The sequence below is a fragment of the Gigantopelta aegis genome, chromosome 4, assembly GCF_016097555.1.
Source record: "Gigantopelta aegis isolate Gae_Host chromosome 4, Gae_host_genome, whole genome shotgun sequence".
Classification (NCBI taxonomy): domain Eukaryota; kingdom Metazoa; phylum Mollusca; class Gastropoda; order Neomphalida; family Peltospiridae; genus Gigantopelta; species Gigantopelta aegis.
Window position 1 is genome coordinate 85836698 of NC_054702.1, and position 14075 is coordinate 85850772.

The 14075-nt window shown below is 35.0% G+C and overlaps 1 protein-coding gene across 1 annotated transcript in view; it reads left to right on the forward strand.

Moving 5' to 3' along the window:
• LOC121371283 (cap-specific mRNA (nucleoside-2'-O-)-methyltransferase 1-like) overlaps nt 1-14075 on the forward strand; it is a 34896-nt gene that overhangs the window by 1378 nt on the left and 19443 nt on the right. Inside the window, exons 2-8 of the mRNA XM_041497061.1 lie at nt 7763-8271; nt 10079-10237; nt 10757-10849; nt 11298-11369; nt 11962-12056; nt 12528-12600; nt 13338-13530. Of these exons, the coding sequence (XP_041352995.1) occupies nt 7763-8271; nt 10079-10237; nt 10757-10849; nt 11298-11369; nt 11962-12056; nt 12528-12600; nt 13338-13530 (1194 nt within the window). The remainder of the gene's footprint in view (nt 1-7762; nt 8272-10078; nt 10238-10756; nt 10850-11297; nt 11370-11961; nt 12057-12527; nt 12601-13337; nt 13531-14075) is intronic.

Here is a 14075-nt window from a genome sequence, read left to right on the forward strand (position 1 = left end):
TTAAGTGTTATTTTTCTGTTTTATATGTTGCAGAATTCATCAAATTTTACCGCAGAATTTTAAAATGTTTGCCGCGGAATTCAGGGGGGAGTGATAGGCATTACGTCCATACCTGCGCAATGAATTGATTCTAAATTAACACAATTTATATACTCAAAATTATTTACAACTGTTATGAATGGATTATGAATACTATTCACTACAATAGAGGCATAAAAATGTAGCATACCTTTTGCAGATTGAATATAATAATTGAAAACAAATTCTAACAACAGGGGTCTTAAAAATCATAAAAATTAAATTCTTTGGCCTTGTTGATCTGGCACGTGTGAGGTCATGTGACACGCACCGAATGTTAATTCATCTTTCTCCATTTTAAGTCAATTTCTACGAGTCATGTGGATCCAATATCGGTAATTTTAAGGAATAAACAAAAACGACTTAGTAAAATTAATGGTTTTAGGGGTTTGTAAAGTTTTGTTACTTTTCTCAACTTTATTGTTTATAAAAATGTTCCTGAACTGTGAAGAAAAACCTCATAAATGAACAACATGCCGATGACAACAAATCGGATGTTGATTGCACGAACCATGCACGAGAAAACAAAGTGAACGGAATTTGAAGCATAACACAGTTAGGGACGTTGACAATAACTAAGTTGTAGTAAATTCCATGGTATGAAAAAAAGGCATCCCCGTGGGCACGGAGTTGGAAGCATAATAGTGCGCTTTCCAGACAGTTCGTCCACTGGACAATTTGTCCACAGACAATTCGTCCACCGGACAATTCGTCCACTCACCTCGGACAATTCTTCCATTCGATGACTGCAATATTTTCAAACATATTAATAGTTATTTCTTTGACATTGTAATTGTTTCTTAACATTATTTTGTGGTATACTATAACAAAAAAAAGTAAAATAGAATTAGAATTCAACATTAATATCCAGTTTTATTAACTGTTTGTATTCATTATCATGCGGATGATTCGTCCACAGACGATTCGTCCACTCACTTGTATATTATCTCACATGTCACGATATGGTAAATAGGTAATGCAAGCCTCCACGTCGGAAGACTTTATTACCCCCCCCCATGTCATGTTCTCCTTCAATGGCGTAAATTCTATCCACTGTACCCTCCCTCGTCACATGTTATCCCCATATGCCTAATAACCTCGAAATAAAATAAAAACTTGTCTTCAATTCCAATTTAATTAAATGTACATTAAAAAAACAATTCAACAAAACAACAAATGTCATTCAAAAGTTAACATATTTAACATATTTGACATTAGTAGAAATGAACAAGCGAATGTTTTTGGTCAATTAAATCAGTGTAGAATCGATGAATGGTATTTCGTTGTTGTTAATGCACAAATCACTGTAGGAGATTATCCATTCAAATATCACTGGAAAAGAATCGTCCAACAGTCAGCCGACTAATGAATGGATAATCTCGCAACAGCACAAATCAATTTGGCAGTAATTTCGTCATTGGTGTAGCGTCTCCAAATGGCAAAGACTTCTCCCTGCCGGGTTCTATGCTTCAGCCATTGCATCCGTCCAACTCTTATATCGCACACTCGTTCCATTGTCATATTCACCAACTTGGCTTCTCGTAGAAGCAGAGGCACCAGCAGGTAAAACTATCCTGTTTTGTGTTGCTCTGGCATTAATTCGCCGATGCCAACCTTCGGTGTTATTGTTTGTTCTAATCTGGAAAAAATACGGCGTAAAATGTATCTAATAATTTATTTAGCCCCCATGTACATGTAGTACACATTATTTAGTCCGTGGACGAAATGTACTGGGAAATAAAACACCAGTGGACGAATCGTCCGGAACTGATTTTTTGTAGTGGACGAATCGTCTCGAGTTCCTCAGTGGACGAATTTTCAGTGGACGATTCATCCGTGGACGAATTGTCCAGTGGACGAATCGACTGCATCCCAATAGTGCACGGGGCACGTTATGTCAATACTTTTCTTAGAAGAACTACGTCCCTTCTGACAAGAAACATAACACAGATATACCTAAGCTTTTCAAATGTATGAGTTATTCTGATCTTCTACCGACAAACTTTCAAAACAATAGGGTTTCTAAAACTCTGCCAGCATACCACAAGACGGTCTACATTTGAAGTTGTTAAGATTGGTAACCAGTCAGGTTTAAACACTACACGTCTACCGGGAAAATGACAGCTGATGCAATGAATATATATATAAATTAAAAAATAATATGTCTCCTACTGGTCTCAAACCAATACCAATGCAACACGAAGAGACCTGACACTCCTATACGTCACCACAACTACAGTACAGGTTCGTTTCGCATAGGGGCGTCAGATTTCTTTGTGTAGTGTTGGTGTACTGGTTAACAACATGTAAGTTTAATGTCATGACTGGACTCGAGAATAATCAAACTTAAGCTCTGTGGCATCAGATTTAGGAAATATTTTTTATTTTACAGGCCTCACGAGAGGTCACAATCATAGAGCAAAGTCACTTCTCTCTCAAACTTTAGAGAGGGTGAAGTTTTTAACAGCAGGGAGACTTGAATTTTTAATCCGAAAAATAAAATACACAAAAAGAAGTTATCTTAATACAGGTGCAACTTTTACAATCTGTATTTTAATTTTTTAGTATTTTGTTTTTTTACCGTCTGTACTGCTAATTGATGGATATGTGCTCTATAGTCTTTTTAAATCACCTTTCCACATGTCCCCTTCTTTTAAAATAATGAAATTTAATTGAACAGCACTAATTTAACCGTTTAGAATTCATTCTCTCACAAGTTTGTCTTTTCATTTCGCTTAATACTCCATGCAGAGTATTTTCCAAGTAGATTAATCTACCACGGTCAAGCTTAGATTACCCAGAGGCAATTGAATGCGTTACACAGAGTTTCTTAATTGATACACTGAATGGGTACTAGTATCCGTGATGGTGTGAAAATTGCTTATCTGCTGCACCTTGTCACTGTTGTTTAACATAAAAAACTCTTTATAGAATTTACAGTGGTCGCTTAACACGGGCATTTTAGCGACTTGGGAATCCAGTTTAGGTGGCCGCTGGGTGTGTAGGACAGGTTACCTTTTATTATGAGTGCATATACATTAAAAATCCACTAGGACAGGTTTGTTTGTATTATTTTATAATTTTGACATCTGTTTTGTATGTTGAATTTATTAATTATGACAAAGTCTATGTAAAACTAGTTAATTACTCCCCGCATTTTTTTTCACGTCGAGGTCTGCTGCTCCAAAAAAAAAATGTCAATGTATTTTCCTGTGGAGTATGACCCAAACTCCCTAAAAACAATGCATTCGCATAGTCTAGATCCCCACCCTTGTACAATTTCCTGCACATTCACCTAGCAATACACTTCAACACGTTTAGGCCAACTATTAGTGCCAGACACGGGTGTTGTCTGAGCTAGACAGTCTACTGGTATCTGTGAGCCTGTCGCATGATTTTGTGGCACCAGTCTCTCTTGTAACTCTCGGACACTTCACACATAATTATTAACGAGGTGTTCCTCAATGTCTTCACCATTCATCCGTGATGTGTATAAGTGATGACTATTTTTTAAAAGGCGACACAGATTTCACCTTACGGTGACTAGCACGGCGAAGTCAGGCTGGTCAGAGTGAAGTTTGGGCTCACTTCGCCCAGTCGTGTGAGCCCTGATTTTAGATACAGTAGTTTGCGACTATTTGGTTGCTGACAATTGCCAAAGCATTACATAGAGTTTCCTCAAGCCTTCCTATACATATCAATATCAATAAGGGAGGGGGTGGAGGTGACTTGAGCTAAATACGCCTATGCTCATTACAGGTCTAATATATGGTAATAATATAAAATTATACATTAAATTATTATATAAACTATATCCAGAGTAATAATAATGATGCCTATCACTGCACAGTTGATTACATTTTCTATCTATAAATGGAGCTGGCCATATCCTAAAATTTTCTAAATTCATCTTGCCCCCCCCCCCCCAAAAAAATTAACTTGTCCCAAAATGTAAGTAGTTTAAATCAACATTAAACTGTACTTGTCAAAGAATTTCACATCATACAAAGCACTCGTAAGCCCTATATTACTAAATATGTTTATTTTCTTTAATTTGTGAATGTTGAACAAAAATTGCTATTGGCATGAATTTTTTTTAAACTTTAAGATTTTACTTTAGAATGATCATTGAAAATATGTTACTTTGAGTTAATGATTTCACAGTGAATAATATTAATTTAGGTGGTTTCTGGGTTGTTTTGTTGTTTTGGGGGGAAGGGGAGTCATGACGTACAAGTTTTAAAGTGGCAGTATTCAGAATATTTCTATTATTTAGGCATATAGAACAGAAAATCCAATTACGTTTGGTGCATATATGACGCCGCACTCTGCATTGGTTTCACTACGCTGGCTTATCCAGGTCAAAAACAAAGCCAGTATTTTGAAAGTGGGACACTTCTGACGGGCTCGTACCGATCTCGGTTTTCATTGGCTTATCACAAGTATAGAATTCCCCAACAAGAGATCATGTGAGATTTCGCAATTTTTGAACAAATTTAAGTGTCTTGATTGAGGGGTCGTCTCATATCTCCAAAACATATTTATATCCATAGAGGTATGGTACAACGCCTTTCCAGGGGTCGGTGGGTGGGGGATTTGCATTGAAATTTTAACAATGGCCAGCTGTTGGCATACGCGTTACATGTAAGGGGGTGTTACTAATTATGTAACGCTCTAGGGGTAGAGGAAGAGGGTACTGTGTTAGAATTACGTAACATTTTTCAAGACAATATGTTATTTTTATTCATTACTTAGACCTAAAAAGGTGTTTTTTTGGAAATGCGCGGTCAGTCTAGGATCGATCCCCATCGGCCGGTATATAAAAGGCCATGGTATGTGATATCCTGTCTGTGGGATGGTACATATAAACGATCCCTTGCTAAAAAAAAAAAATGTAGCGGGTTTCCAAGGCGCGTGTGCAGGGATTTCAGCAGGGTTGGGGTTATAGACTGTGTTGAGCGAAGTTTATATGGGGCCATGCTTCCCCCAAAAATACATTTCAATTTTTTTTAAGCTTGGGCAAGTAAGGGTTTCGACCTCCAATACCCTCCCCCTGCACATGCACCCGATTCCTCTCTAAGATTATATGTCAAAATTACCAAATGTTAGACATCCAACAGCAGATGGAAGGAAGGATAGGATGTGTTTTATTTAACGACGCACTCAACACATTTTATTTACAGTTATGTGGGGGTCGGATGATTTTTTAATCAATATGCTTTATCTTTGATGTCCTTAAACACCCCCCCCCTAACTTTACCCTTTCCAAACGAAATAATATTTATTTGAATTTGTCGATTTTAACACATAAAATTAAGAAGTGAAAACGTTCATTGTCTGCTTTAGTATATTTTATTTTAAAATATATACATGATTAATGTGTTACTAGTATACAAACTAAACTTTGAAAGTTCTACTGACACTTTATAAAATATCAATTCTGAAATAGGAAGGTAGGACTGTCGATAATATGTTGTTAAGATCAAACCGATTTTAACTAAAGACTCCAGTACCGTATCCTCAACCGAACGTTCTTCGTACAGTGCAAGATTTTTCTTTTAATTTTTTGAGACGAACCCTACAATTTGAAATCGGCAAACGCACGTGTTAACTGAAACTGACAACAGGCTGTCGTTTGTGCTTTGCCGAGCTATGGTGGCACAGGCAACGAATCAAGTGTATAAGTTTGACAATATCCGTTCATAGTGAACACACATGACTTTTTTAAAAGTGCATTTGAGCTTGTAGTTCACATTTGTACATGATGTTATAATATGGTAACCAGAGAATGTAACTTTAATTAATTTTAAAAAGTATACCCCTCTATTTTTCAGGATGAATTGTACTTTTAGAATGCAGGACATTGCATTTCTGAACATTTAATTTTTACAATGTTCAGGGGGAGTATACCCTCAGTTTTCCTTAGAAATTCCGGCACTTGGCACTCTTGATGTGAGTGCGACCCACAGACTCAGTTGGAGACTGCTTTGATCCCATTACAAATTTACCTGCATGCACCCCTACTCACTGTTCTTTAACATTTAGTTAATTAAATGTTAATTGCATGTATATTTAATACATCAATTTAATTGGGAAACAAATGCGAAAACTTGTAGATGGACAACCTAATTTCGTAATACAAAGCGTTACTACATTAGCTACTACTTATCCATTTTAGTAACATGCTGGATTGTAACATTCTAAACAGCTTTTTCTCAATTCTTCAACATTTTCAGCAATTTACTGCACGGACACCAACATGAAATACCATCATTTACAAATAAATGCCTAATTTCTTAAATGCCTTAAAAAAGGAGGGGCACTTATTCAAAGATGTGGGTCTACATCCGGTCAAATATGGTACTCAGTATAATAATCAAGGGACACACACACTACATGTATAGGAGATAGATGGATGGGGAGGGATTGGTCAGTTATATTTTTGTTTACTTGCAAAACAAATCAAAGTCTGTGAACGACCTCGCAGTCTTGGCCAAACTTTGAAATGACGGACGATGCTTGCTACAGAATTACAAAAGTGATAAAGAGGCAGTTTGTGTTCAGAAATTTTGGTTGCCCGGTAGAGGACTGAATTGTATATTTTGCTCATCTGAGCACATTTTTACTCGTCTGGGGAAAGCAGATGAGTACTTATGGCCAGCCCTGATAAATTATATCGATGACAAGCCTCCTGTAAATAAGCTTATCATTTGTCAAGCTTTGTCAGTCACAAACTGCACATACGTTAACTTAATTGTGACGATTGTCAATTAAGCAATCAAAATTAAATAGAAATTTTTATTTTGAAATAACTAAAGTACACATTATTCAATATGTTTATTAGGAGCTATGTGTTATTATAAAGTTATTTGAGTTACGAATTTTAATTTCATAGGCCTCACCTCAGTGATTCATGAATTTTATTTTTCAGTTATACTTGTACTTTTTTTAAACGTTTATTTAATAAAATATATTCCTTGGCTTGGCTTCGTGGAAAGATACATGTATCAACTGTAGTTCATTTCCAAATGAAATTGCGAAATGTCAAAAAGTCTGGTGAAACATCAACTTGTTTGGTAATAAACAGTATGCTTCCCCCGATCCATGTGCTTATAAATTGCATCATTTTATCCAAGTAATAATCTTCTAACTAAGATGCGGACACAACAGACTGAGACTTCATTTGCACAGAACATTCAAAATTGGTGATTCCGAAGATTGCCATTGTGGACAAGCAGCTGAAACACCCGAACATATTCTACAACACTGCAGGCTACACAACACATCCAGACAATTAATATGGAGTACTGTTTAAAGGGGTTTCAATGCATGTTGTAACTACATGTATATATATATAAATAAACATGTATGTAATTAATAATAATAACATTATTTCAACATTTGATGAAAGACACATTTTCATTTATGATAGGCTCAAACTGATCGACATATGTCATTTTGACAGGCACCTCTAAAAAATGTTATTTCCACTGGACTAAAACAAATGATTTAAAGAGTATTAACATTCTAGTATTAACATTCTAGTCTGAAATACTGGAGTCGAGTCTGACTTTATGTCCCATGGCCTATATGTTTGGTCAGTGACCGAAAAGATAGAAATTTATATACCTTGCCAATATATGTTGTGATTGCAGGTTAAAAGCTAGTTATATACTCTTTTCAGATTCTGATGACGAAACTGACAGTGACAAGAGATCATTTGATAGTGGAATATATGAAGGAGCTTCTGCTGAAGATGGACGTCAGACAAAGTTGACTAGTAAAGTTAGAACTAGATTAATCCTTGGAAAGAGGTCCTATCAACCTGTTGATATTGGTTATAATGCAAAACATGGTGAAGAAGTGTATCCAACACAACCTCATGTGAAGTATATAAAAGCTGAACCTGGTTCTGTAAAGCAGTCAACTGGCACAATGGAGCCCCCTCATATTGGTTTTGGTGGACAAGCAGTGTCACAGATAAAGTGTTTTAAAACTGAAGCTGGATCTGTGAATACGAGTTTACTCCACGGAAAACAGGCATTTAAAAGTGTGCCACCTCCTGATAATGGTTTTAATGAAAAACTTGAAGATCAAGATGAAGGGGATTTGATGGCGCCTCATGCCAAGTATATTAAGACAAACAGTGATGCAAGACCAGCTGAAGCCAGTTCTGTTGTCGGACGGATGATGGTACGGTATTGTTTGTTTTTTATGTGTAATGATCTTTTTGAGAGTTCTTAATGAGACTGGCCTGAGTTTGCTGCCTTTGTTAAGGAAGGAAGGAAATGGTTTATTTAACAAAACACTGAATTTTTTTTTTTACGGTTATATATTTATTTTATATATATTTTCGATTAACAGCAAGGGATCATTTACATGCACCACCCCATAGACAGGATAGCACATACCATGACCTTTTATTACCAGTCATGGTACATTGGCTGGAGCAAGAAATAACCCAATGGGCCCAGTTATGGGGATCAATCCCAAACCGACTGCGCAACAAGCGAGTGCTTTACCACTGGGCTACATCTCACCCCTCCTTTGTTAAAGGGAGGATCAACTCAAACAAGAGCCTTGTGTATTGGAAAGATGCATACCTGGACCACCAACACATGCTGACACTTTAACAAATGAAAAAAACATAATTTTAGAGTTATTAAAAAAACATGATTATTCCTGCTAACTGGGGGCAGCCATTTTGTTTTGTTTTTGTGACGTCCAGTGGTATAGCTTGGGGCAAAGTGACGTCAGCTCCGTCCTACTTCTCTATGCACAGTGTAAACAAACGCTCTAATTTACTACAAGGTGCTTCGCTTTTATCAACCAGACTTGTAAAACAACATAAATGACTTGATATTATAATAAACTATTTAACTAAATATATTTCAGTTTGCATCAGTATAACGAAATGGAGTTATAGTATTTTTTTTCTTTTAAAAAATCCAAAGAAAAAATGCATATTATTAGGCCTATTGGTAGGGTACGTTCGAGCAAAAACAACCACTCACGATACCCAAGTGATAATTTTCTTTTCTTTGGGACTATGTAATTGGTCAGTTTTGTGATTTTAGATGGGAAAGTTTACTTAATCAAGGGTTTTACAGAATTACTTACAGTAATAAAGCAGGACAGCTGATAATGACCATTACGATTTGAGGTTATCACACAATACCCTGTGATCTTAATGAAAGAGGCACGTCTTTTTAGTGTGTCTAGACACAGTGTCTGGGGATTGTTAAATATACACCTGCCAATCAGAACCACAGGTACAGGCCACGGAAAGAAAATACCAATTAACCAAGAAAACATTCCGACTATTATTTCAGTGCGTGGGTTAATTTATATACAAAACATAATACAGTTATTTCAACATTTTGACAATGGTGGTTTATTTTGTATTGAAAAATAAACCACATATACACGTTGCTGTGTTACTGGGATGGATATTATTACAGAACATTGCGATGCATCCGCAAAAATCAGGTATGTTTTGTTTCTTCAGTTTGAAGACTAATTCCTGACGTGACATGTTAGGTATTATGTAACCACCAGCTCACCAGAGGGCATATTCACTGGGATGGTACAAAATGGCTGTGCCCGTTATATATTATAGCTGTCACATTTAACCATTTTAATAATTAACTATACGATTATACTTGTTGATATTAAGCAATAATGTGCGTTATATATCGTTGAATATGCATACCAGTCCAAAAGCCTTGTGTCCGACTAACAGAGCCTATGCAGCAACTAAAGTTACATATTATTATTATACATGTGACTATAATAATTTTCATATTTGGCTTCAGTGTCTGTATATGCAATGTGTTTCTTGTCACCTTAATAAATGGTGGCTTAAAAACTTGTCCAGAAGAAAGTTATTAAAAAAAGTCAATAACCAGTCATATAATTCATTCCTTATTTTAATTCTCTAAGATTTATTTTATCAGATAAGTCACCTATTTTTTCATCAGTATTATTTTATTATTTTCAGGCTAAGATGGGGTACAAAGAAGGAAAAGGATTGGGAAAGTTTGGTCAAGGTCGTGTTCAGATTGTGGAAGCCTCTAAACACCGAGGGCGACGAGGTCTTGGTATGAAACTTGAGGGTTTAGAAGCCACAGATGTCGAGTGGAACTTTGCAATGGAAGAGGTAAACCAGTCTACTTTAGCAAGTGGTCATCTGTTTACTGTAGAAATGTTTTATTAGTCCTCAACCTGTCCTACCGGAGGGGAGTATAAATTTTGTTTCCATCTTGTCCCACATATAGTTTTCCGGACTTTTATTTCACAATGTGCCTCAAAATAAAGAGCTGAAATTTTGTATATAGCTATATCATGTACAGTTGTAGATCATGTTTGATTTTCATGGGGATTTATTCATTTTTGACAGAGTTATGGTCAGATCAAGTTTGACTTTCATGGGAATTTAATCAAGCAATCAAGTATGTCTTCATGTACATGTACTTGTTTTTGCAAACACAGACACATATTTATTCCTTTTTATTTTGGTGAAGTTTTCTCTAAGTCAATCTTCATTATTATTGTTGGTTTTGGGTTTAAAAAAAAAAAATTATACAATAGCAATTGCTGGTGTGGCTAGCATATAAGTGATATTGATGTATGTGTTGTTTGTTGTTTATAAGTTATGACAAAGTACATCTGTTTTCAGGTAGCAGTGGATGAGGAGGTTGAATGGCTTCCACCATGCGATCTACCTGTGCCATCTCTTGAGGAAATGTTGACTTGGAAAGTTATTGGCCCTGTGAGTAACTGTTTATTTTATCTATATTTAATATTTCACTGACAAGAATGTTTTACTTGTTTAGAATTTATAAAGATACTGGGCTGAATTTGCGAAGCCTGGTGTGTTTTTTAACGCAGGTGCATAAGTATTGTAAATACATGTAGTTACATGCGTTTAACTCAAAAACATGCTTTGTAAAGTTGGCTCACTTTTTTGTCACTTTATAATGTACACAGAAATATGAAAGGAGGTTGAATCATTTGTTACTTTCTTTATGCTGAATAAATGTAACAAAACTTTATCCATGTGTCCAATTCTGTTTAAGAAGTACATAAACAAAATAGTTTGCCACTGTTGCACATAAGCACATTTAATTTTAAATTTTATTATATTCTCTAATTGAGGTTTGTGCATTGTCAAAATGGTAAAATAATATTTGACATGTTTAAATTTATATTTCTTGCAGAAGAAGAGAACAATAGATGATGAAGATAAATTTTGTCCTTCTAAGCTAGTGAAGCTTATTTTAAACTCTAAGGTAATTTAAAACTGTATGTTTTTGCATGTGTGTTTGTCGGAAGACCCTTCCCATAACCAACAATTGCACATGCTATTTCCAGTTTTTAATTGTTTGAATTATTTAAAGGTTCAGTCTAGACCCAGTGATGAAATTTATTATTTTAATGATGACATTATTCCCAAAAAAGCAGAAGCTTAGAAAATGACATCAAGTTTTATTATGTAAAATAGCAATAATCTAACCACTAATGGATCAATATCACTATAGTCATCAGAAGTCAATCACTAATTCTTGTGAAATCAATTGAGAATTAATTGTCAAATAGTTCAGACAGTGAGTACACCCCCAATTTTTTTTATAATGCATTGATTAAATATTCCTCACAGAAAAAATTACAAGATACTAGTACTTTATTGTCCATGGAAAATAGCATTTAGGTATTACTTAAGAGATACGTATGTAAAGATTCCATGTAAATCCATGAATCCGCCGAGTCATGTATTGAACTCTGTTTTGTCTCACATATAGATAGAGATGTGGTCATTGTTAAACAGATTTTTACACCAACTTGTTAACGCAAAACATTTTTTTTAATTTCTTCAATTTTTAGAATGTTTTTGATCAACTGGAGCCTGAGGAAATGCGCCGAGCAAGAACTCGATCCAATCCATATGAAACCATCCGAGGAGTTTTCTTCTTAAACAGGTAAAATTATATTATTAGCATTGTATAATATCAAACTTTGCAAGTACATGTGTGTGTATATATATATATATATATATATATATATATATATATATATATATATATATATATATATATATACAGTCAAGCGTAATTTTTTCAGTACTGAAGAGGACCAAACAGCTCAAGATAATGGTGGATTGAGATAAACATTATAGTAGTTGTTTGTGAAAATGTCTTTACCTGTAGGCCAGTGAGATGATAGACGTCAAGCAATGTGTTACTATTATAATTATATTTTCATGGTTTTCCCCCTTAAAATGTGCCTTGAAACATTTCAAGTGCTATATTTTAGAGTGTCTTTAGTTATTTCTTAATATTGTCATTTGGTAAGGGTAGTCTTTAGTGGTTCTGACAAACGTTTTCCTATAGTTTTATGGCTGTGCTATGGTAGTACACAAAATATTGTTACTTTATTTTTTTTTTTTTCAGAGCTGCAATGAAATTAGCAAACATTGATGCTGTTCTTGATTTTATGTTCACAAATCCTAGAGACTCAAACGGTGTAAGTATATTATGTTTTATTTATTTAAGTATAGTGTAGAATTTTTAGGTTGTAGTGTACTGTGGTTGTTATCATTTATGTTTATACTATCAAATCTCTTGAGTAGATGACCTGATGGAGCTTGAACTCAAATGTGGAAATTTATATATTCCAGCCATAGATATTACAAGGAATAATTTAAGCTCATGACTATGTTAATTATTTTGTAGAATAAGTCTATATGATTCTCATAGCATGGCATATTTGCTTTAATAAGTTGACTTAGCAATTTAATATGATTTGTCAAAATTAACATTTTAATTCATGAAATCCATTAGGAATAATGAAAATTTGTTTGTTTTGTTTAACAACACCACTAGAGCACATTGATTTATTAATCATCGGCTATTGGATGTCAAACATTTGGTAATTCTGACACATTTTCTTAATGCTGCAAGGGATCTTTTATATGCACTATCCCACAGACAGGAAAGCCAAGGCCTTTGACCAGTTGTGGTGCACTGCTTGGAACAAGAAACAAACCCAGTCAGTTGGATGGATCCACCGAGGTGGTTTGATCCTGTGATGCAAGCACCTCAAGCGAGCACTCGACCGACTGCGCTAAATCCCACCCCTAAATATGTTTATATGACAAGCTGTTGTCAGTTTTAGAACTGAGACAGCTGTGTTATTAATTTGGTTTAAAGATACTTATAACTGATACCTAATTAGAGCTATATACTTAACTTTATTTTCAGCATCCGGTTGTGGGCAATAATGACCTGCTCTATTTTGCTGATATTTGTGCGGGCCCAGGTGGTTTCAGCGAGTACGTTCTGTGGAGAACCAAGGGCGACTCCAAGGGATTTGGGTTCACTCTTAAAGGCAACTGCGACTTCAAACTGGAAGATTTTTTTGCAGGTCCTTCGGAAATGTTTGAGCCTCATTATGGTAAATACCTTAACTAATTTGTGGTATAAAATGTCTTGCATGTATAATTAAATAATTAGACCACATGTACATGCATGTATATTGATAATTTGATTGATGTGTGTGTGTGTGTGTGTGTGTGTGTGTTATTTTATGTCATATACATGTAATGCACCACTCATTGTCAACCCTAAATCTATTAAAAAGTTATTGATATATAAATATTTGTGTCATTTTGAAAGGCACTGACACTAATTATTAGGCAGTGTAACATATTTTCCACTGTTACTTCTATCTATTGTATTTTATGTAAAACGGAAGAAGTATGTGCCCCTCAAACCAGGGCCAATGACTTTAATATTAATTATATTAACAAAATCCTAATAAATTATTATAGTCAGTTGTAATGGTAATTTAGCAGAGTTTATATGATTTCCAGATTATATTAATGCACAAGGAATTTTTTCTTGTTGAAACCACCTTTAACATCGCCACTGGACCAAAGAAAATGATGATAATAATAAATGGACTAATCATAGAGATTTCCATTTGTTTGTTTCTAAGAA